Genomic DNA, 26,739 nt, shown 5'->3' with positions numbered 1-26,739 from the left:
CGACCTGCAACAAATGATGATGCCCAAGTAGGTGTTTTAGCTGCTGTCACGACTAATCCGCACATCAGTAGCAGACAAATTGTGTGAAAATCGGGAATCTCGAAAATGTCGCTGTTGAGAATGCTACATCAACATCAATTGCACCCGTACCATATTTCTATGCACCAGGAATTGCATGGCGATGACTTTCAACGTCGTGTACAGTTCTGCCACTGGGCACAAGAGAAATTACAGGACGATGACAGATTTTTTGCATGTGTTCTATTTAGCAACGAAGCGTCATTCACCAACAGCGGTAATGTAAACCGTCATAATTTGCACTATTGGCCAACGGAAAATCCACGATGGCTGCGACAAGTGGAACATCAGCAACCTTGCCGAGTTAATGTATGGTGCGGCATTATGGGAGGAAGGATAATTGGCCCCCATTTTATCAATGGCAATCTAAATGGTGCAATGTATGCTGATTTCCTACGTAATCAAGATGTTTCACTGCATGACAGAATGGCAATGTACTTCCAACATGATGGATGTCCAGCACATAGCTCACGTGCGGTTGAAGTGGTATTGAATAGCATATTTCATGACAGGTGGATTGGGTGTTGAAGCACCATACCACGGCCTGCACGTTCGCCGAATCTGGTGTCCCTGGATTTCTTTCTGTGGGGGAAGTTGAAGGACATTTGCTATCGTGATCCACCGACAATGCCTGACAACATGCGTCAGCGCATTGTCAATGCGTGTGCGAACATTAGGGAAGGCAAACTACTCGCTGTTGAGAGGAATGTCGTTATATGTATTGCCAAATGCATTGAGGTTAACAGACATCATTTTGAGCATTTATTGCATTAATGTGGTATTTACAGGTAATCACGCTGTAGCAACATTCTGTATTTTAATTTAAAAAACCTACTTGTTACCAACTGTTCGTCTAAAATTGTGAGCCATCTATTTGTGACTATTACAGCAGCATCTATCACAAGGCGAAAAAAGTGGTCCAACTAAAACATTCATATTTCTTTACGTACTACAAGAATATGTAATAAAAAATGGGGGTTCCTATTTTAAAAAACGGAATTGATATCCGATTGACCTATGGCAGTGCCATCTAGCGGGTCAACCACAGCGCCATCTGGTTTCCCCCTTCAAGCAAGACAAGTTTCATTCTTTGTAGTTTTTTCATATGATGCTTATTTCGTGAGATATTTGGCCCTGTCACAATCAATGGACCACCCTGTATATTGCCACTACTGCCAGGGCTCTCCAATATTGGATACAGAGAAGTTATACATATGTGTACTGTTAAGATTTTTCTATTACATTTGCTGTAACTATTTCACTGGCTTATTAACAACCTAACGGAGGTTACTTTCTGGTTACCCTAATATTAAGAAACATTTAGCATTAATGTTAGCCTTAATGGGGGAAAACAGAACAGCATGAAACAAACACAATTTACTCACTACCATTCATGAGATTGTACTAACAAAGATATTAATGTAAGGAAAGAGACTTTAACTGAACTTGATACCTTTCCTCTCTTCTGAATTAGGCTTGTTGTTTCTCGTACACCCAACTCTATTCTGATTCCAAACAGGTGTGCCCAAATTATTGTTTATTTGGATAGGACGTTTGTTTCCTGTTCCTGCATTTCCAACTCCACTACTAGCTTTGCTAGTAGTTGCAGATGTAGCTGTTGTTGCTGTTGGACAAGCAGACACTTTATGATTGTTGAGTGTTCCTCCTTCCCATCTGTCTTCTGCATTCAACATGAAACAAACAAAACAAAATTTAAGCTTAAAATGAGAGAGAGACAAAGAGAGTGAGAATACTGTTTTGCCGAAACCTGTTGAACATAACTATATCCCTAAAACTGGAATGGCAATTTGCAAAGAACAAAGCGCTAATGGAAGAAACACAAAGTATAAGTAGAAATGTGGAGTATTTAACAATACAATATGTAATGAAGAAGGAGGAGAAGGAAGAGGAAGAGGAAGAAGAAGAAGAAGAAGAACACAGAAAAAAATAAAGGAGGAAAGCTTTTGTTTTAACTGTACCCAATCTGTCAATAACATAAAAATGTTATCTGATTGTTTCTTCACAAAAGAAAGAGCGAAAAATTTATGATTTCAGTACTCTAAGTGAAGGTAAAACTAAAAATATGATCATATTGAATGTGTCTTCTATTTTTCTTGGTAGTACACCTTACGGAACAAATACATCATTACAATTGCTGTTGTTACTGTTCGCAGCAGGTAAATATTTTTTCATGATCTCTATTCATCCATTTCAGCTAATTTCCTAGCACCTCCAGAAAATAAACTAGGGCTTCAGGCAAATCAATATTAGGAAGTAGTGGCCTAACAGAATTGATGAGCAATATCGCAGTTCTTAAATTTTTATCTGAAATCTGTGGCTGATTGCTTGAATTTTTTATGGTTTTTATTAGACTAAATTGATATCACAAAATAACGCAGCTGTCCACACACCAGTTATGGTACATCTACTACAGCCATACTCCGCAAGCCACCTGTCGGTGTGTGGCGGAGGGGTAAGGTATTATACGACCATTGACTGGCTTGTTGTATTTTGTTTCTGAGTGAATGCTGATCATCATTATGAAAAGTTGGCATTGAAGCTACTTAACAACAAGTGGAGGACTGATACATAAATTTCAGAATACCACTAAATCTCTAACTTTGGAGTTTTCACATATTTCCACATGTAACCTTCATCCCCTTTAAGTTGCTTTTCCTCATTCTCTGCTCTTGCAAATTTTAATGTATCTTTTTCCCAGCCACATTTTTCTTGAAGAAAGCATCTGAAAACAATTTAATAGCTGTAGATTCAACACTATTTCTAAATTTTTATTTCTACTGACTCTGTTGCAACTGCTTCTGCACCAGTTGCTGGTTACCACATGTTCTACATGTATCAATATAAAGTCGTTCTCAATAACTGGAACTCACGTTAATTTATATAGTCAAACTGATGCACACAAATTCTTACAATATTAATACTGTCTCTGTTTAAACATACTATTGTAATACAACTAAATCCATATAACATTCACCTCAACATGAATTAAAAAGGGGGCAGATTGAAACATACTACTGTAATACATCAAAACCCATTTAACATTTACCTCAACACTGATTAAAAAGGGGCAGATTGATCAGTAAATCTACTGCTATTCACTAGTAATTTGTTCACCAGAAGGAACTACAAACTAATACATCCACTCACTGGAGAATGTAGTGTCAGAAAGAAGAGTTTTGACAGATCACAGTGCTGTTGCCAGTTTTCAGCCGTGAAGTGCAAAAAGCTACTGGTGGTTGCAATGTCTATAGAGCTGCAGAATGCTGAGGTAGTGTCACAGAGAAATGTAAAAAATCGTGTTCTGTGATTGGTTGTAGTAGATGTGCCAAGCCATTTCAACTGTCACCGCTCTTCTTTAGCAATATGGACTGTGGTATAATGATTAAAACCAAATTACATTTATAAAACAGTTGGTCAGGGTAGCATATTAAGTCCAATAGTGTGACTGATAAACAATTACAAGTTACCCACTGGTGATATTCACGGGGGAAAAATTATCTTTACTGATATCAGAAATTTTATAATCAATGAAAAAACAAAAGGATTCATCACAGAGAAAGCAAATGAAAACCTCAATGCAGTTTACAACTGGTCAACATGCAATAAAGTTACATTGGACATAAAGAAAACAAATGTCATGAATTTCAGTTTTAAGAGGAGAAAATGAAGCTGTTAAATTAAATGTACTGGCACCTCTGCAGATTGTGTAAAACACACAAAACTTCTAGTAATGAACTGATTTTCAAATAAACTGAAGGAGTCTGAGGATCAGACAGACATACCGTCATTTGACCATTGGTCAGACTCCCTTATGGTGGACACAGTAATACCTCCAGTGTAGTGATGCAACTGAAAGAGTTGAAAACAAATAAGTGCCGGGTCCTAGTGGAATCCCAATTCCCCTTCCTCAGCTTGCATGTATCATGAATATCTCACCCAGTGCAAAATCCCAAGCAACTGGAGAAAAGTGCAGGTGACTCTTGTAAGTAACAGGGTAAAAGAATGAGCCAACAAAATTATAGGCCATATCTTTACCCTCTGTTTGCTGCACAATTCTTGAACATATTGTCAGTTCAAATACAATAAATTTCCTTGAGATAAAATAGCTCCAGTTCACGATCAGCATGGATTTAGAAAGTGACAGCCATGTGAAACTCAGCTTGCCCTTTTCTGATATATCATCTTGCAAACTACAGATGGAAGACAAGAGATAGAGTCCATATTCCTAGATTTCCAGAAAATGTTTGACATGGTGCCCCAGTGCAAACTGTTAACGAAGGTCCGAGCATACAGATTAGATTCCAAGGTAAGTGAGTGGCTCAAAGATTCCTACAGTAACAGAACGAAGTATGTTGCCCTGGATAGTGAGTGACCGAGGGAAGTGTGATAGGACTGCTCTTTTCCCTGTATACATAAATGATCTGATTAATGGGGTGAGCAGTTTGCTGAAGAACTGTAGTTTATGGGAAGGTGGTGTTGCTGAGTGACTGTAGGAGGATACAATATGATTGTCAAAATTTAGTTGCTGTGAAAATGGTAGTTTATGCTAACTATAGAAAAATGTAAATTGATGCAGATGAGTATAAAATATAATTCTGTAATGTTTGAGCATTAGTAGTGTGTTGCTTGACACAGCCATGTCAACTGAATATCTACATGTAATTTTGCAACAAGGGATTAAATGGAATGAGCACATGACGGTGGTACTAGGCAAGACAAATGGTCAACTTCAGTTTATTTGGAGAATTTTAGTAAAGTGCAGCTTTTCTATGATGGAGACTGCATATAGAACATCAATGTGACCTATTGTCGAGTACTGTTCAAATGTGTGGCATCCCCACCAGGTCAGATTAAAGGATTTGTTACCAGTAGGTTTGATCAACACATGAAGTGATTCAAATTAAAACCTTACAAGTGCTATAATATTTTAAATTGTGACAATGAACAAAAATATTTACATGTCATTTTCCAACATAGTCTCCTGACACTGAATGCACATGAATTGAGTTTTTTTAAAGGGACGTAACTCATCATTTCACCGATTTTCAGTTTTTTGTTGTTTCAGAAACCCGATAGATATGCCTATTGATTAGTTCTAAAAGGGGGTTTCTAATGCTTCACATTGAGCAATAATCCCAGACCAAAGATCGCAGTTTTTTTTTTTTTTTAAATGAGCGTATGTCAAAAAAAAAAAAGGAAAAAGAAATCTGCTGGCTGCATTGTAAACAGCTGTTTCAGTTTGCCACTTATTTTCTAACCTGTGATATATGGCCTTTCTTCCACTGCTGTTCAGTTGACAATTAGTTCACATCAAACGATAAAATGAGGGACATTGATAGCGTGTGTAGTGGTGCTTATGCTGACAAATATTGAAAAAGAAAATGTGGTGCCATCCGTCATTATATAAGGTAAACAAAGTAAAAGCAGCCCGACTCAAGGGTGAAGGTTATGTTAACCACAGAGGCACCAATGTTGAGGCTAAAAAACCTGAATTTTCCTGCAGGTAAGCCATTTTGCTTCCATTATTTTGTACCGTTTTTGTGTTAATGATTTATCAATATATTATTGTTTCAAAGCTATGCTTTATGTTTATCATTAAAATAATTAATAACAATATTACTGATAGGTAACCAAAGTTGTTTTAACTGGTAGCCTCCATCATCTTCAGAATGATCATGTACTACTTGTATTTACAGCAACAATTACTGATTTGTTTCTTTCTCTTTTTTTTTCTTCTGTTAGATGTACAAGAAAGTGTTTAGACAATCTGGGGGAAGACAACCGTTTGGATGTGTTTTCAAAATTTTACAACATTCTTAGTAAGAATGCCCAGGATTTGTATCGACAAGGTTTGATTGATGTAGGTGAAGTTAAACAGAGAAGATCAGAGTGTAGAACTAATCCCAAAGTAGTGAAAAGTGCTACTTTCTCTTACCACATTCTTGCAGGAAGTGATCGAAGGAAGGTGTGCATGAAAGCTTTTCTTTCAGTTTTTTCTGTGAGTGAAAAGCGAGTCAGAAGAATCAGAGATTTAAAAATGGCTGGATGTACTCCAGAAGATAAAAAGAGGTAGAGGTATTACCAGATGTCTCGCACCTGAAATGCATGAGGCGATTCACGACCATATTAGATCTTTCCCACTGTATGAATCGCATTATTCTTAGGACAAAATATGCTATCTGAGCTCTCAGCTATCAATAAAAACAATGTGGAAACTGTTCAGAATGAAATATCCTGAATTCAGAACTGTTTCATACTACACATACTGAAACAATTTTAACAAGAGTTTTGGCTTCAGATTTGGTAGCATTCAAGTAGGTGTATGTTGTACCTGTGAAGAACTTAACCAGAAAATTAAAGCCCCTCATCTTAATGAAGTTGCTAAAAGGACAGCTACAGCCGAATTATTAATACATAAATGCAAGAGTAGGAAGTTTTATTTTGCTCTCAAGCATGAATTATCTGTAGAGGGGCAAAAAGAAAGCCATGTTTTGTCCATCGCAATTGACCAAATGCAGAAGATTCCTGTTCAGGAGCATTTCTATTTAAGACAGCTTACTGTTAGTATATTCTGCCATCAGTGACATTAAAGAAAAGAAGAGTACATTGTATGTTTACCATGAAGGGAATGGCAGAAAATCCTCAGATGAGGTCTGTTCTTTTTTCTCAGATTTTGTAAAAGAGGTGCCTCAAAATAAGACAGTGCTCTGTTTATTTTCTGATAATTGCACAACCCAAAACAAAAATCAGACACTTTCTCAATATCTTCTCTCACTCACAGACACAGGTCGATTTAAGAAAAGACAGAAATTTTTCTCTGTGAGAGGCCACAGTTTTTTACCTTGTGACCTTGATTTGGAATCATTGCAAAACATCTAAAAAAGCTGATAGAATCTATTCAGTGCACGAGGTTGCTTGTCATATTACAGAGAGTTCTGTACCAGGAAAGTTTGTGGTGAAAGAAGTGGCAACCACAGAAATTCTAGATTTCAAAAGCTGGTGGCCATTGCACTACAAAAAGTATGCTATCTCTGAAGAGACTAAAAGCAAACCCGGAAATGAAAGAATTAAGTTTTCAATTAGTATTCTTTATCACTTTATCTATTGCCATGAAAGAAAGGGTTACATTAAGGGGTATTCAACAACAGATGATCTGGTCTGCCACACTTTCTTCATGGCTCTCAGTTCAATGACACCTGCTCTGCCATCACCACCATCATACTCTTCTGGGAAACAGCAAAGATTGAAGACCTGAAGAAAATCGAACTCTACGTTCCTCAAGAGTACATGTGTTTCTACACAGAACTATTTTCTTGGCCAACTGAACCTTAAAATGCCACAGAATAAGAAGAATGCATTTTATGTACTCTAGTTGATGACAGTACTGGTGTTATACTTTTTCAGTAATTATTGTAATTTGTATCATAAACCACTGCTCTTAATAGTATTTTGTTTACCTTTGAAAAATAATTAAACAATTTTTTTTAAAAAAAAGCAAAGTTTCCTTAATTCTGACTTGAGTTTTTTAAATTTAGGATGTATTTTTTTAAAAGAGCATAAATCAATGAAGTTTATAGTTCAATTACACATAGCATAATTACTTAAGGAGAAAATCTTCTCACATAAACTCAGATATTACTGTACTAATCACATAAAACCAAGAAAAAGCATCTACGTTTTGTAGTTTGGAGTTGACAGTTTTTTGTGTGTCCTGAAAAATTTACTCAGCATGAGATACGCCCTTTTAAAAAAAACTCGATTCACATATTCCACAGCTTCAGAAGTGGATAGAAACCATGATGAAATTCTTGTGGTTACGGGTTCAGTCAGTCATGCCCCACATTTTTCACCTCTTCATCAATTCTGAAATGCCTGCCTGCCATTGCTTCTTTGAGTGCACCAAATAGATGAAAGTCACTACAAGTGACATCTGAAGAATGAGGAGGATGTACTACACAATAAAATTCAATTTCCTGGATAGTCTCAACAGTCTTACAGGCCACATGCAATTAAGTATTGTCATGCTGTGGCAATACTTCTCTAGTCAGAAATCCTCATTGTTTACTCCTGATTGCAGGGCAAAGTTGATTTTTCAGCATGTCTGAATAAGAAGTATATAGGGAAATGTAACTCCCCTATCCATGTAATGCTCCAAAGTCACACCATTTGCGTGCCAGAAGAGAATGAGCACAACTTTTTCATAGATGGTTAAGTGTGAAACTTTTTTGGTTTGGCGATGAGCTGTAACACCATTCATTGCTTGATGTTTTCATTTCTGGTTGGTGACAGTGAATCTATGTCTCATTGCCTATAACAGTTTTCTCCAGAACTGCATCACCTTCGACACAGAAATGGTACAAAAGTTCTTCACAGGCATCGGTGCAAGTGTCTTTCAGTTCGGCAGGCAACTGATGTGGTGTCTATCTTGCAGACACCTTACTGAAGTGTAGTGCATTGTGAGCAATATTTTGTGCTGAAACAATAGTAATCTTCAAACTTGTACTCGATTGTGGCGCATGTCGACAGTAGGGCGGCCATCTTCTTGTGGATGCTGCTGCCTTCTCCTGCATTGTACCATCACTCTGCCATCTGTTGCTCACTTTCTGAATCTCAAGGAAAACTACTACCACCTACCAACTCCACCACAAAACATTTCAATATTTTAGAGAATTTTAAAGTTTTCATTTGAATCACCATTATATTACAGAGATGCTTCGTGAACTCAAATGGAAATCCCCTGGAAGGAAGACGACATCCCTTTCATGAGGCACTTCTAAGAAAATTTAGAGAACTGGCATTTGAGTCTAACAGCACAATGATTCTACAGCTGCCAAAGGACATTTTGTGTAAGGATCATAAAGATAAGATAAGAGAAATTAGGCCATGTATGGAAGCACACAGACAGTTATTTTTCCCTCACTTCACATACGAGTGGAATAGGAAAGGGAATGTCTAATAGTGGTAAAAGGTATCCCCCACCATATACCATGTGATGGCTGTGGAGTGTTATGTAGATGGAGATACTGATTTGCATACAAACTGTTACACCCAGATATTTGTATGAGTTGACTGGTTACAACCGTGACTCATTGTTACTGTAGTCATAGGGCACTTCATTTCCTCAATTTGTGAAACTGGAGTGACATCGTTGAGTTAAGAGAAGAAAGGTCTCAGTTGAGGAAAGACATCAAACACATCAGTGAGGTACTTGAAATGTTAACACTACAACTTAAGAAGGCATTTCTCAAATTAATAACTGAAAGAAAAAAACACATCTAGTGCATTTAAAGATACTGGAACCATTAAAACAAGTAACACTGAATTCTGTAAAAAAAATAAATCCATACAGGATGAATACTTCCTAGGTGTACAAACCAAAATAAGGCAGCCTATATCAAGAACTGTCGAAAATACAGCCATGTGGTGGAAAGTTTTGTCTAGAAATCGAAATCCACCAATCAAACAGATTTTCAAGTTACCAACGTGTAGGACATGTGTACCTTTTAGTCTCCCTAATAATTCTTCATGCTATCTAAGCTCTATTCTGGGATAAAAAAGTTAGAATTAAACTTGTCACAAGTTACCTTGAAACTGAAGCACTGGAATGGCGTGAACTTCATGTTAAAGACTTTAAAAAACAGAAGTTCCATGGCAATCATATTTACATCTATATCCATACTTGTGAAGTGCATAGCAGGGAGTACTTTCTGTAGTACCACATAATAGGTTTTCTTCCCACTCCAACATAGTATGACGCACAAGAAGAATGATTGCTCAAATACCTGTGTGCACGCTGGAATTCGTCTGACCTTGTCTTTGCAGACCCTATGAGAGTGATAGATGAGCAAGTGTAGTATATTCTTAAATACCTTACTCAGTAATGGTCTTTGAAACTTAGTAAGTAGGCTTTTGTAAGATAACTGATGTCCATCTTCAAGCGTACGCCAGTTCATGTTTTCCAGTATTGTCATGATGCTATCTCATGAGTCAATCAAATCTTTGGCCATTCATACTGTCCTTCTTTGCATATGTTTAATATTTCCTTTTAGTCCTCAAGCATCATTCACAAGCAGCATTACCCATCCCTGTATTGACTGACAACAATAGGCATGGAACTCCACCCCACAAAGTGACTTCAGTGGTTATGCTGGTTATTAATGTACCACTATTTCACATTTGCAATGGCTTATCTTTTGCTTACATTAAACTGTAATCTTGCAACATTAATCACTTACATATGTTACCTAAACAAATGTATCCTATAGGTTACATAGACAAATGTATCCTCAAAAATTCATTACTCTACATTAATTATTTTTTGGAGATAGGCACAGATAGGCACACCGAAAAGACAGTCACAAATAAGCTTTCGGCCAGCAAGGCCTTCATCAAAAATAGATAACAGACGCATGCGCACACACTCATGCAAATGCAACTCACACGCATGACTGCAGTCTCTGGCAACTGAAGCCACACTCAACTGTACTGAGTGTGGCTTCAGTTGCCAGAGACTGCAGTCGTGTGTGTGTTTTTGTTTTATTTCTGACGAAGGCCCTGTTGGCAGAAAGCTTATTTGTAACAGTCTTTTTGTTGTGCCTATATGCGACTCAGCATCTCCACTATATGGTGAGTAGCAACTTTCCTTTTCATAATATTGTTACATTCCATCCTGGATTTTCCATTGTTTAATTATTTTTTAGTGTTTCAATTTTTTCCATCAGTGTATTATGAAATGAATATTTTTGGAATCCTAGTCATCTGAATGATTAAACCATTGGCTGCTCCCTCTAACATGCAATGTTACATAGAGTGCAATCCATTGGTTGTCAGAGCAAGCACAGAAAAAAGCATCACACTGTGTCCTGAATATTCTACATGGAAGCAAATTAAAATGTATGAAATAAGATGGAGGGGGTGGGGGAGAAAGTTATAGATTTAACTGTGGCACTATCCCCTTTTTGTGACAAAGATAACCTTAATGTGGAGCAGTGAATGTCATTTTTCCTTCTGATATTGGAATTATATGCATTTCCGTTTCTGTTGAACTGCAGTGTATTATTTACGACAAACTTCATGAGGGAATAAATACACTGTGAAGCAATAGTCAAAATGCCCAGCTCCTAAAGCAGATATCTACAAGATGATAGTGGTTGCGCACCACATATTATAATATTCTTACAGCATGTTTTTGAGCAATGAAGACTTACTTTCTTAACAATGAGTTTATTTCATTGGCATTATTGAATGAAAAATATGTAAAATGTGACAGTTTACTTATTTGTCTCTCCCCCGAGTCTAAGAGTAAATGTGGCTGAATGAAGTTGGTTTCAGACTTACAAAATGTGCATTTTCCAGTTTAAGTTCCCATCAATATGTACACCTGAGAATTCTGAAGTTTCTGCCCTATTTATTACTTCCCCACAATATGTTATACTTGTTGCAGGCTTAAAGAAATCTAATTTATTGCAACATTTAACTATACCAGACATTACAGACCAAGCAACTTCATGCAAATAACAATGGAATACTAATAAAAGCAAAGAAAAAATGTATGTCAGAGATTACATTATTCAGTTTTATGTTGGCTCACACTTGTCACTACATTGCACAAACGCTTCACCACTCCCCACTTAGTGTCAATGGTCACTTTTGTTAAAATATACGTTACACTCAGATCTTGTAACCACAAGCTAGGTGCAAGCTGCAATCAAATCATTAGTGTGAACATCCAACGTCCGTTGTAGCTGGTACGTGATGCACGGTGGAATGGCGGGCGAATTAGTCCTGTCCGTGGGAAGTCTATCCAGTGATGTGTTTGTACCGATGCAGCAGGTGCTGAAGGCAGGTTTGATTCAGTCAATGGAGATGGTGCAGTCAAATGATGTCACCCATAACTGTCTTACGTTCCCTGCTGATAACTGGATATGGTCTCTCACCACAGTGCCTGAAGTGGCTTGCTACATCTCTGGCAGCTCTGTACTTTAAGCACCCTCTGCCATTGCAATATACAATGGCTGGTAGCACCTGCTCAGCCCTCCCGTGCTCAAGAGCCACATTGCTACATAAAGCTACACAGATGCTGCCTAGCTGCAGTTCCATCATCATTGTTGTTGGTGCTGTAATAGCTGGACTTCATTTGTTGCTGCATTATTTGTAACACATCTTTGTACATTTGGAGAAATACATGATAAGTAAATATTCTGTTTGTTAAGTCTTTCATTGATTATATCTGCTCCTGTCCAGCTTTCCTTTGACGATAGTTGCCACACCACTCCGTAGCCCACCTCTCCTTACTGTTGTGTACAAAGTTATACAATGGAAGCAATACTTTTAATTGTATGTGCATGCATTATATCAACCCATTCGCTGCTGTATGGAATGCTGTAGTCCTAATATGCTTCATTCCCAATAGGACTGCAAGTGATTTGAATAGGTATCACTTTGAGTTGTCTGCCTTGGTCATTTGTAAGACATATAAAAATTGAAAAATGGGCCATTGATCCACGGAAGAATGTGGTCGCAACTGTTTTGCCAGATGTGTCAACCTCAGAGGACACTTCAGACCAGTGAGTGAAGTGGTCAATAGCTATTAGGTAATTTGTATAGCCTCTGGACGGTGGGGCAATGTCCAAATGTGCAATGTCGCATGATCGGTTCGGGGGAACAATAGTGCCAAAGGACACATTGACATGACTGCTGATCTTATTCCACTGACATGTCTCACACTGGGGCATAAATGTATTGCAGTATTTGTCCATGTTTGGTCACTGAAAAGCATGCTTCACATGTTGTACCACATACCCCAGGATGAGACAAATTGTGTAATGATGCTACTGCCTGTTGACAAAAGTCACTGGCCACAAATAGTCTTGGTTTTATCATGGCAGGGCCATGGTGTTACTTGGATGTCATGGAGTTGCAGACCTGATAGTCATCTCAGCAAACCCTCGCTTATTGATAGCAGTGTATGCTGCATACAATTCATGATTGTAGGTTACCAGCTCTGTTGTGATGAGGATAACATTTTGCTGAGATATGCCAGGAGCTGCCAGTGTTTGCCTACTCATTGTTGCAGTATGGCAACAGCTGCAGTTGCAGATGTGTCGACCATTAGAGCGAGGGGCACCTGCAGAACTGGGTGGACTAACAGAATAGTCTGCATGTGGCAGTCTTCGCATCTGTAAATGCCAACTCAAATTCACTCGTCCACAGCAGTTGTATCATTTGGTTTTGGTGAATCTCATAGCAAGTAGTTCAATGGGGCAGCCTCCAGTGCACGGTCATACACAAAATGGTGATAAAAGTTGATTATAGCCTTAGCTCTTTCCTGTGGACATTGTGTTTCTTGGGCACTGATAGTGTAATCCAAGAATTGGATCTCAGTTGCTCCAAATACACACTTCGATAGACTGTTAAGTAATCCATGTGAATGGAAGTGAGTAAAGACTTGGCACATGTGTGTAAGGTGTTCTGTCACTGAGCTTCACAACACCAAGAATCATCATTGTCAATACAGCAAAACTCAAGGTTGCACATGACACTGCCCATGAACTGTTGAAAGATCTGTGCAGCACTTCATAGACCAAAAGGCATCCTGGTAAATACGTTAAGCTACATCATCCCGAAAAACAGATATCTGATAGAATGTATGTAACAATTGACCAATGTGGAGAAGATGCATTTGCCATGGGTATTTGCTATTAAATCTTAATTGTGTAGTACTGGTTAATGATTAGGGATAGTACTAGCATTGGGCTGTTTATAACACCCACATGGGCACTACCTTGGGACCATGTGGAGTGGAGATGCCCAACATCTGCTCAACAGGTGGCAGATTCCTTATGTGAGCATAAAAGAGAACTCCTGCTTGCTACTTTCAACTTCACTCAGTTTTAAACGGTGAGAATGAGCATGAACTGGTGGTCCTGGTATGAGTAATACATAATGCATTACCGAATGCTGAACTGGTGCTACTGTAGGTAGTTGCCAAGTGATTTCTGGGAACTGCTTTAACATTTCAACACATTTATCATTGGTGTAATACTCTTAGCTGCGCAGAAAAGAATACGTTGTGTCTTCTTCAAAATTTAGGACCGAACGATTTGCTAAAAATCAATCAATGACACTTTTGAGGACATTATTTTTGTTTCTGTATGTATGTTTGGATTGATTACAATACTAGTGCTATGTGCAGAAAAAAAAGAAAATCAAACTAATTGTGCTTCTAGTATGTTAGACAGAAAATTATGTACATATATGAAGAACCATAACGGACAAATGAACCTTAGGGAACCCCATAAGCGATTTCTCCCCAGTCAGAATACTGTCCTCAGACTACAATGCTTGAATTACTAAGTACAACTTCCTCCACTCTTTTTAATTAGATATGACATAATCAGCTAGTTGGCTATACCATCAATCCCATAAAACTTCAATTTATCTAGGAGAATACTGTGTTTCATACAATCAAATGCCTTAGACACACTGCAGAAAATACCAACCAACCCTATTTTATTATTTAATGCTTGTAAAAATTTGGTGAGTGAACGTCCTCAGTAGAGCAACTCTTCTAAAATCCAAACTCTGATTTGCTGAGCATATTATTGTTGCTCAGTTGAGAAATTATTCTAGAATATATCACCTTCTTAAAAATTTTGGAAAATGATATAAGAAACGAAACAGGTTGGTAGTTATTTTACAATATGTCTCATATCACGTTTCTCAAAGAGGGGTTTGAAAATGGCATGTTTCAGTATCTCTGGAAAATCCCTTGAGTTAGTGACGTATTACATATTTCAGATAAGACCAGGGTTATTATATACAAACAAATCTTCAGCACTATATTGGAAACACCATCAAAACCAAATGTGCTTTATTTTTGAGATAATATGTAACCTTTTCAATTTCAAAAGGAGAAGTTGATGATACATTAACAGGACTGAATTTTAAGAGCACTGCTTTTTCAACATACTGCTCCGATTTTTCAATTTAGGTTTTTGTCCCTTTACTTTCTACCATATTTAAGAAATTATTACTAAATATATTTGCTACATGTGCTTCATCACTTACAACCCTTCCCTTCTGCCCAATAGTGATGTTATTTATATTCTGTGGCTGGTTGTCCTGTCTCGTTTCACTACATTCCACATAGCCTTACGTCTGTTGTCAGAATTACTGATTTCCGACATTATGCGCATGTTCCTTGATTTTTCAATATATTTTCTTAGTATTTTTGAGAAGTTTTTTTAGAGTGCAAGTACTGCAAGATCTCTATTTTTTTCTTGCTAAAAGATACATTTCCCTGTTCCTTTCACAAGATACTTTAATCTCCTAGTGATTCATAGTTTAGTACATGGCTGTAAGATATCCTTTATTATTATCTAATGTGGAGCTATTTTAAAATAATGATATGAATTTATTATGGAATAAATTACGTTTTATATTAACATTTGGTTCATTATTAATTTCACCCAGGTTATCATTTGTAAACTATTCTTGAAAACACCTGTCCTGGAGTCATTAAATATTACTACTGATTTCCAGTAAGAAATATCCCATATGTAAGGCACTACATTATTTATTCTGACTAACTGTGCATCATAGTCAGAAGAAGCATTTATTACTGTGTAAACAGTTATTTTCTTGCTTTGAGCTTCACTAAAGAAAACATTTTCTTGTATGTTACTACTACCTTTATCAACCCGTGATGTAAAGTTAATTATTGAGCTCAAATTGTAGGGTCCAAATAAGGTTTCCAGATCATTTTTCCTGTCAGAATCCTTTAGAAAATCTACACTGAAGGCACCACAGACTTTCTGCTGCCTGATAGATAGCATAGTAAAGGATACAGATTCCTCATAAAAAGTTCAAAATTTCCCGGTGGGAATCTACACACAGTTACATTTAAACATGGACTATCAATTCACAAGCACACACTTCTATGTGCTGATCACTACAAAATTTACTTGCCTCAGTGTTTTTCAGCTTGTGTTCTGTCTTAACATCTCCTCCTTTTTCCTTATTAGTTCTGCATGAGTAAGCAGCTAGAGTGTAATCTTTAATGTGTAACTTATCGAATCTTGTGGTTATGCAGTTTCTTGAGCATCAATCACAAATAGAGTAAGAAGAGAAGAAATATGGATATCAATACATTATATACTGAAAGACATCTGACTTATGGAGAACAAATATAGATGTAGACATACAACTCTCAGCCACTTCAGCTGATCTGTTTGTCATTCAATTATTACTGTTATTAATAACCTTTAACCTCCAGCTAAAATTTTATCAATTTTAGCTGGAGGTTAAAGGTTATTAAACTGGCCAAATAAACAAGGTAGCCTACATTGATCTTACTGTTCCCCAGATGACAACTCAGTTAGTCTGGTTGAATTACAGCATTTGTTGTTATCAAGAATAATGACATCTTTCTCTGACGATATCAATGTAATTTACTGGAGGATTTGACAATTCTCCTTTGTCCTCTGTTCTTTCACATGAAAGTGTATATCAGTGATTTGCATATTCCAATACAACATTACAACTAAATCTCTGATATTTTGGAATAACATGAATTCTAAGTCTCATTTGCAAATTTTCAAATAGCCAAGTACACAAAGCAATTTATTCTCCTGGACAAATCTTCCATTTTTAGCACATACTACCCACCTTACATTTATAATCTTCTGTTCGTCTTTTCCTATATCTTGGTCCACCAACTATTGATTCCCACCCACCTTCAATTCACTAATAATTATGTCTTTCACTTCACTCTGTTCCCTGATCCATTTACCGTTTATTTATTTTATTGTCAATGTCTTCAAGTACCTAAATACAAAAACTCATCAACTGGTTACATAGATTCAGTGATAATGTGTACTAGTTTCTTTTCAATCTGTTGGTTATACATTTAGTCTAATCTTCAGGCTTATTTTCATATTAGCCTTATTAAGTTACCTTTGTCAGTTATGGAAGTTAATCAGGTAAGAGAGAAACCTCACAATGCTACCATCAAAACAAAGATGGTTCGAATATGTTTCATGAACACACATTCCTCCACCTTTTTCTTGGATTACGGAAGCAAAAATGTCCTTTACTGCCCATAAGGATAAATTTGCCAAGATGCCAGCTTCCTCTTTTTCTAAATTTCGCACTATGTAGTCAATATATGTGGTAGAGACAGACTGATATACACAGAATGTAGTGTAATGACACTGACAAACTATCAGGGATTTTATAGGATATCTTCAGAAACAAATTGGAATAGGAACTCCTATCCGGAAATGTCATTCAATGATAGTACAGAGATTCGGTGTTACCACATTGCATTAGGCCACCCCTTCAGTAGTAATTATGTGAGTGACAGACCACAATCAGAACTCCTTTAAATGGTCCTGACAGTGTTCAGGACTTAAAGATGGTGTTGAATATGTTCAAGGCTTTAATAGCAACACTGTTTTACCAAAGGGTTGTCCTACTGGCAGGCAATGACTCCTTTAACTTTGATGCTATGTGTAATAGTTGAATGATGTTTCTGTACAGGGGTTCCTACACCAATTCTCAATTGCCTGCATGTCTTTCTGCATTTCACTACAATCTTTCGGATAAGCAATCTTCCTGTAGATAAAAGCATCTTCTGTAAACTGCCTCACAGAGCTTCTGAAGTATCAGACCTACATATCATTATATACTGTAATTTGTAACAGCTCTATTCCACTGTATCATTCGTGACCAGAATTTTTTAATGAAGTGCTACATGAAAGATAATGAAATCAAACAACTCCCAGCTTTCTTTGGAATAATCTTACACTTTTCATTCAATCTCCAGAGTGGGCCGATACCTACTAGGACTGTCATTATGAGAAAGTCTCTCTAGTCCACAGTTCATCCCACATGGATGGCTCTGCTGCACACTATCAATAGGCCTAATACATATTCCAGCTCCATCCTGATAAAACTATATATAATCAATGGAGAGATGATCCAACAGAGTGCACAGGTGATTTTATCAGCTAGTTTCACCCAGTGCTTTATACATGTAACACAACACTCTGACCATTAGTCGGAATGAACGGTTACTGATTAACTGTCATACTAGTAAAACTAAATATGCTATTGCTGCAATCATACTGTCTGACAAGAAAACATGAAGTTGGGTACTTGCTCCATAATTCCTGCCATTAGAACCTCCCTACACACCACAGTACTCCCCAGCACTTGAACAGGAAACAGGATCTCTGAAACATTGCTAGCTTTCACCAACCACTTGGTTTTCATACAGTCTCCCAAACATTTAGAATATGAAATATCAATATAACAGAGGATCACAAAGTAACATGAGATAAGAAAATAATGGTCAATAATTAATATTTAGTTTTTTTAAGACAAAAAATTTACCCATTACAGTAACAACTTAAACTGATGGAAAATGTTCAAGGTGCCAATGACCAGTCTCAATGCAAGAATTACAGTGAAGTACAAAATTTTGCGGCAGTCTTTCAAATCTATCCATTGCTGTTGTGCAATGAGACATATGGAAGGCTACCAGACAGTGTCTTTCCAGTTTCTACTTGGGTTTCATACACAAATGACATCATGCAACCCCATAAGGACAAAAAATCTAGAACAGTTCTGAGATTAAACGGAGCATGAGACACACCTCTACTTAAAATTCAGCAACAACATTTATTGTTGTGCAGGTGCTCATTGACATTAATATCAAGGTGGGGCAGTGTACTGTTGCATTTAACCCACATCCTCTGCACCCATTATGGTAATACAGTTTTCATGATAGATGTGAAACTAAACAAACAATTAACCCTATAACAACTGTGAATGGTTCAGTCTACATCACTAGCAGAAACATTTTCATAAAGTAAAAAAGAGCATGCAAAATGTTATCACATTAAACTAAACTGCGATGTGTGTGGTTATATGAGTAGGTACTTGTGTCCTTCTATAAACTTATTTTAAAATATAAAGATTTATCTCCTTTGTAACAAATTAATAATGACTTTATTACCTTGAGATGCATTCTTTGACCGTTGTGATGTGTAACTTTTTCTTGACATCTGGCAATCATTACCACAGCCCTTCATGCTGCTTGTAACTGATCTAGTTCTTGTGTCAATGCTGTGGAAAGGATCACCATCCTCTTCATCATCATCATCACCATCCTCATCACCCTCATCGTCTTCTTCATCCTCCTCTTCCAATGAAGGATTTTGTTTCTCATTGTCTAAATCATCTAATGAAACCCACTTTCGTGGCAATGAACTAAATCCTACAGAATCAGCATGCTTCGTGTCACTCTCTGCTGTCCTGCGCACAACAGATGGACTTTGTACAGTTTTTAATGTACTTGAACTTCCACTAACACTTTGCTCCTCACTACCTGAAGAATGCTGACGCTTCAACACACTGTTTTTCAATTTCTTTGAATTTGATTTTTGCAAATTGCTGCCCTTCGGCTTTCCAAGAGGGGTAGTTTCAGCCTTCACTGAACTGCCGGAATTAACTGACATGTTGTTTGAAGAATGTTTTGTCAAAGACGTGCAGTTATTTGAAGTGGCTGGAGCAGACTTTGCAAGAACATCTGAATATGATGGCCTCATTGGCTTTACTTCTGCTACTATTCTGGTTTTACGAAAGCCATGGCCCATATTTTTGGCATCATTTTCAGCATCTGAACCTTCTGGAACAGTTTGTGTAGTCTGCTGATTTGTTGTGGGAGCTGGACAAATTCCTGTGTCTGTGCATCCAAAGGGGCTGTACGTTCCACTCTGATTCGGCACCCAATTCCCAACCAGATTTTCAATTAACTGTCCATGGGTACTTCCATGTGCAGGCTGGAAAGGCTGCTGTTGTGGTTGGGCCACTGGTTGTTGATGAGGCTGCTGCAATGTCTGTGCATGCGACTGCTCACTAGCACCAAACAATCCAAATTCATCAATGTGATTCTGTCCACTATTTTCCAGCACATCTTGATACGGCACAAAACTGCTCAATGCATGAGGAACAAGTTCCCTCTGGGTGTCTGAAGGAATCATGTGATAGTGTTGGGTCATTAACCTGCTTGAATTTACAGCAGGAGGCCTACTGCCATACACAACATTTACAACATTACCACCTCCCATGTCTAATACGGTGCCAATTAGTTCATGGTTATCGTGCAACATGTTTATTGGTTGCCTTGGCGGGGAATAGTAAAACCCAGATTGTTGCAACACTTCAGGCTGTTTTGATACGTGAGATGTGACATCCATCTCGTAAGGAATATGTAAATCCGTATAGTAAACAGTGTTTTCTGCAGTGTTGTGAACGACTGGTGCGTGAGGCATAAAGTGCTGCAACGATGGGCTGTTAACATTAGCTTGAGCATATTCTGGCCAGATATGGTGAGACTGCGGCGTGGATGGCGGCGTGAAGCCCAGCTGAATATACTGTCCGTCACTGTTCTGTACATCTGCAGTCATGTGTTCTATCATTTTGTCTAAAGACCGCTTTCGCGAATTATTTGCGTGGCTATCCATTACTGGCAGTCAGCAAGGTCTTTAAATGTATCTACTTTCACTGAACGTCTATGCAGCTTTTGCACAACAGGCGCCGCGCATACTTCAATATGTTAATATTAGGTTATTGGAGTCAAAACAAAGAACCAATTCACTAAGCATGTTAGCTCAGTAACATCAAATGCTCTGAAATTGACAGGGTGAATCGTGGGAACATGTTACATAAAATACAGAGTGCGGTGCACATCACACACTTCTACAAACATCAAGTGCGACTGTATGTAAACATTGCTTCACCGACTAACTACACAACACAGCCATTTTGTAAACCGGAACATCCGCCAACGTGCTACGCCAAGAAAAATCAATAACACAACGATAGTATTTCGTTTCAAACTTCACATAAATTGTAAGACATGCGGAAACTAACAAGATGTTTCTTCCTTAATATGTGTGCCTATAACGCCAGGATATGCTTGCAATAATAAACATACTAAGAATATGTATCCGTTAACATAATGCTCAGATTCACGACTTCTGTTACAGACCGTGGATATAATTATTAAACTCAGGCGTGTAACAAACTACATAGCTAAAGTTCTAAATTTGATTTACCAAGGGCAAGAATTAAAAGAAAATACACTTTTTGGAAATATCGATATTATCCAAAAAAATAGTTTAAATTTCAATTTATAAATAGATTGAGAGTTATCTTTCCCATATTTTGGCCGTTTTGCAGGAAATTTAAATCATGACCAAAATATCGATTCACATTTGACGAAACTGATCGGAACGCCGAAATATTCCCAGTACATTAAACAGCATTTACAGGGGCATCCCACAGGAAGGTAGGGAAGTTAACATTGTCTCACCAAACTTATTCATGCCATAAAATTGGATGTTGTGGTTTTGTGACCTATTGGTCTTTATTATTTGCTTTGTTTTCGTCACACATTGGGAAGGTTTTGCAAGGCCTTGTATATTTTTTTCTGTGAGCGTATTTCCACAAATGAGGCTACATGTATGTCAGCAAGAAATTTATTTACTATTCCGTAGAAACTTTCGAGTTTCATTACGCATGTTCACAGGTAAATACATATAATATTTTGTACCTGTTAAGAAAAGGGTTGGGCCAAAACGTTTGTGGGAATATCGATACCTACGACCACGACTATCCAGCCAGGATTGTATGTGACTTGATCAAAGACAGCAGTTCGTTCTGAGCTGCGCCTGTGAATGGATGTGTTTCTTGTAAAATGCATGTCAACAAATTGTGTTTCTATATCGTCATTCCCGTCTCTTTACTGATATAGTCCTACCGCCTCATAGTGAATACAACTATAGTGATGACCCCAGAACAACCATTGCAAACGATACGTAAATTTTCATCACGGACGAACTACTACACATAATTTGCAATGATATTTTGTTGTATTCTCAACTTCACCAGCTCCATACAGAGCTGCATCTGGAATAACCTCATGTGAAGTGCGCCGACAGTGTAATTACTGTGCACAAAACCACCCATTGACAAAACGCCAGAGCACCACAACGTTAAATGATACACTGATCACTGAATCTACAACCACCGGGCCACGAAAATCGCCGACAACAGACATGCTATTGCTAGACTTGGAACAAGATTATCTTGTGAATTCACATCCCTGTGGAGAGAATCAACATGTGGCAACTGTGTCTAATAACAATTTTTATTCAAAAATTCACTTGTTCTGCATCCACATCCTCGAACAATCAATTACCATCCACATCAGCACATCTAACATGCATCAGGTGGAATGCGCGACTGACTGGGATATGTTTTGTGAGTCGTCCACGACTCCCAAGTCGTGTAATGTGTTTGAATTCCTGCCCCTTTGGTGTGGCCTTGCCTAGGCTCTTCAGTCTGGAACCGTGTGCCAGCTACGGTTGCAGGTTCGAATCCTGCCTCAGGTATGGATGTGTGTGATGTCCTTAGGTTAGTTAGGTTTAAGTAGTTCTAAGTTCTTGGGGACTGATGACCACAGATGTTAAGTCCCATAGTGCTCAGAGCATTTTTTTTTCCTGCCCCTCTTGTGACTGCTGATACAAACTGCTTGGTGCGACGACACATTAAGTTACATGTTTGATACCTCACACAACCTCACATATTTTCAAGACTCAAATAACTGACTGTGACCACACCACATTTCAGACATTTGCATTTTTACAAACCTGTGTTTCAACCAACTACCACAATTCAGAACAGAATAATGAGAAAATAATATGTAATGGAGACAATAAAAGCAAAGCATTCTGGGATGTTATAAAAAAGCAACTGGGGAGAGGCAAACAAATGCACAATAACATATTGCTAAGGGAGGGGTATAAAGTAATAAATGATCCACAGCACTTAGCAAACTATGTAAACGAGAATTTTTCAAGAATTGCAGAGAAGTTACAGCAAAAATTCCCCCACACAAATATAACACCTGTAAATAATGTTGCACTAAATACTATGATGTTACTTACAACCTCTGAGAATGAAGTCAGTAAAACAATTCAAAAACAAAAAAATATTAAGTCAGTAGGCTTAGATGAAGTACCAGTGTGTGTCCTGAAACAATGCATAGGGATTATAGAAAGCCCCTTAACAAATATAATAAATGAATCCATCACATCAGGGACATTTCCAGAGAAGTTAAAACAGGCAAGAGTTGTACCTTTTCTTAAGAAAGGTAATCCAGAAGACATAGAAAATTACCGGCCCATTTCTTTGCTCTCAGCATTCTCAAAAATAATAGAAGCAATTATGAAAGACAGATTAATGTATTACCTGAATAAATACAATATTTTAAGTGAATCACAGTTTGGTTTCCGAAGTGGCAAAAATACGGAGTCAGCCATAGCAGAATTCACAAAAGTTGTACTTGATGCTCTTGAAAAAGATGAGTGTGTCACTGGCATAGTTTTGTATCTTTCTAAGGCGTTTGATACAGACGACCACAAGATTTATTAAATAAATTAGAAGCATTAGGAATAAGAGGTGTAGCTAATGACTAGTTTAGATCATACATAACAGATAGGGTAAAAAGAATAGAGATAACGCATACTTCAAATAGATCTACCATTTAGTAAAACATTTATCAGAACCAAAACACATTAATATAGGGGTTCCCTAAGGTATCATATTAGGACCAAAACTGTTCCTGATATACAGCAATGACTTTCGCAGTAGCATTGCTCATGGTGAAAAAATCCTCTTTGCTGATAAAAGCAATATTATAGTCACTGAGAAAACAAGAGAACTCCTTGCTGAGAATGCAAATGAAACTCTCAAGGAAGTTAATGATTCATCAATAAGTAATAAAGTGACACTGAACATGAAGAAAACTAATGCCATGAATTTCACTATGAAGAGGAAAAATGACAATGTTAAAGTAAATGTAGACAACACTTCTACAGACTGTGTAACAAATGCAAAATTTCTAGGAATGAATAATGATTCTCAGTTGAAATGGTGTGAACACACAAAGGTACTTGCAAACAGAATGTCATCAGCATGTTATGACCTTAGAATCCTATCATCAGTGTGTAGCATGCAGTATCTTTTAGTTACATATTATTCATATGTACACTCAATTCTTAGCTATGTCATTCTTTTTTGGGGAACAAGTACACAAAATATGAACACAGTTCTCAAACTCCAGAAAGGAGCCAAAAGAATAATAACCAAAAATACTAGTCGAGCTCATCGTAAAGATCTGTTCAGAACACTGGGGATTTTACCTGCTCCAGGTGAATACATTTACCAGTCAGCTCTACACATCAAAAATTACATTGGCAATTAATGCACAAACAGCTCTGTCCATGACCATGCAACAAGAGATAGACTCAACTTACATTTACCAAGAAAAAAATGAACATTAAACTCAAACAGCATTTTCTACCAAGAAATAAAACTGTACAATAAATTACTAAAAGAGATTAAAGAAATTGGAAAAATACACTTATTTAAAAAGGCAGCTAAAAAGTACCTGTTATGCAATACTTTTTATACACTGAAGTATTACTTATCTAAAACAGAGTAGGGGTTTGATTAAAATGTTATACAAATAAATAATAATACTAATGATTATAAAATATCCAATATTCCACATAATACCTTCACTTTATGTTTTTTTTTCCTTTCTAGAAATACTTACCGCCAAGCTATGCATGGCACAATTCTAACACCTCTTCCTCTTTCTGAGCTCAACATCTCACTCAATATGGAGGGATGCTGACTCAGTTTTTCAGGACAGCAAATGGGAAGTTGTGGCACAGAAAATGGCTCAGAGATCACCAGTGTGTCTGTGAGTGTGTGTATGTATGTATGTGTGTGTGTGTGTGTGTGTGTGTGTGTGTGTGTGTGTGTGTGTGTGTGTGTGTGTGTGTGTGTGTGTGTGCATGTAGTGAGTGAAGTGTTATGAAACAATGTGTGTATAGTGTGTGCATTATTTAATAAGTTGTTTGTAAAAAAGTAGCGTATACCAGGCATAAGTCTAGTGATTGTCTCTGTCAAGAAATGTGTAAATATATATGGATACGAATTAGTTTATTTTAAATTGATCTAAATTTGTAAATACTTTGACATGTCCTATATCCTTGTAAAAAGAGATCTATGGACTACTACTACTACTACTACCACCACTGATCCTACTAATAGCTGGCACTACTGTTCGTCACAATTGAGTGTGTGTTCAGTTTGCTAAATATCTTCGATGACAACACCAAATACGACACAGTCATCAATAATCTCACAGAATGTACCAACGTAAACATTAATGTCGGTTTGTTGGCATATGCTTAAAATAAATGCAACACAGGTAAGACAGTGCTGTTTCAAAGACTATCCAAACCACTGGAGAAACAATTTCAACGAGTCCTGTATCGCGAACAGTTCGAATACAATATTTTGCCGCAACGTTGGCATCTTCTACATTTCTCAGTTGCCTTTTTGTGGACGTTCTGGATCGTGAACAATCACAGCAATTACAACTAATGCTGATACTACCATATGAAAGAGAACTACTGAGGGACGCTTGACCCTTGCAGATGGGTTGTTAAGGCTAATGCCACAATAGGAGATTCTCTCCACTAAAGGTCAACGATTTTTGCGGCGCCGAAAATGAATCTCCATGTTGCAAACGGAAGGTGCCATTCCGGGCTGTAATTGTCGCTTCGTTAAGTTTCCGCTCGGGACTGTCGCTGTCGAATGGGCCCAGGCCTATTTTTGGCGCGGCAATAATTGTCAACATCCCTGCCACACTAGACTGTTATTATCGCCAGTCGCGCAGCAGGAACAACGACACTGCACTCATTTCTGTGCCGTCTGTGCGTGGCAATGTCCGAAAATTCCGTAAATGTCGTTCAGTGGATCATTTGGACAGTGTAATGATAATAATTCAATGGGCCAGTTGAAAAAGGTACACATTCCAAAAGCATAAACATTCGGCAAATAAAAAAAACTGTTTTTTGAGAAAACTGGTTGTTATACAGAATCATTTACTATTGTGAATGTGCACAATTAAGTGTAGCAAACACATTGCACATAGTACCTATGTATAAATACTTGTTATATACCATGTAACAGTGTAAATATGTTCAGGAATATGTACCTTTTTTCAGCTCAAAGTTTTTAAATGCACAAACTTTATCCGAATTTGTGGATTATGCTAAAAAGATTTCAGAAATAAGCAAGTCAAAATATTTAATCTTTGTAAAAAGGCCAAAAAATTATATTTGAAAACTGTTGGCCACATATATCTACAAAAAAATAATGTTTACCGATTAAACATTTTTCATTGTTCGACTTTTCATAGTAGACAGTCGTCAATCTACTTATTGTAGCCGATCAGTAGCTAAAAAAAAGTCATGTTTGAAAAACATTATAAAAAATGTTCTTTTTTATTTTTACCATCATTATTATTTTTAGTTTTATTTAGTAGGATGCGATACATAGCCCATAAATGTTACTTTAAAATATGTTTTTATTACTCTTACCTTGTATGTGGCTCAGTTAGTCTTCAACATCATCTTCATTAACGTCTCTTGTATCTCTGGTTGGCCAAGAGCGGCTCTCATAAAAAAAAGGCGATGCTCATCTGGGATG

The 26,739-nt window shown here is 37.3% G+C and overlaps 1 protein-coding gene across 2 annotated transcripts in view; it reads right to left on the bottom strand.

The window, feature by feature from the left end:
• Positions 1–21,248, bottom strand: part of LOC126356870 (uncharacterized) — a 161,632-nt gene extending 140,384 nt beyond the window's left edge. The window contains exons 1-2 of one of the 2 annotated variants that reach the window (XM_050007403.1): positions 19,121–21,248; positions 1,532–1,759 (exon numbers count right to left, since the gene is read on the bottom strand). In XM_050007403.1, coding sequence (XP_049863360.1) covers positions 1,532–1,759; positions 19,121–20,630 — 1,738 coding nt within the window. In that variant the 5' untranslated portion in view covers positions 20,631–21,248. The remainder of the gene's footprint in view (positions 1–1,531; positions 1,760–19,120) is intronic. The other variant, XM_050007404.1, reaches the window with a different exon arrangement.
• Between the last annotated feature and the right edge of the window lie 5,491 nt (positions 21,249–26,739).

This window comes from Schistocerca gregaria, chromosome 1 (genome assembly GCF_023897955.1).
Source record: "Schistocerca gregaria isolate iqSchGreg1 chromosome 1, iqSchGreg1.2, whole genome shotgun sequence".
Taxonomy (NCBI): Eukaryota; Metazoa; Arthropoda; class Insecta; order Orthoptera; family Acrididae; genus Schistocerca; species Schistocerca gregaria.
This window is presented reverse-complemented; position numbering and strand designations above follow the sequence as displayed.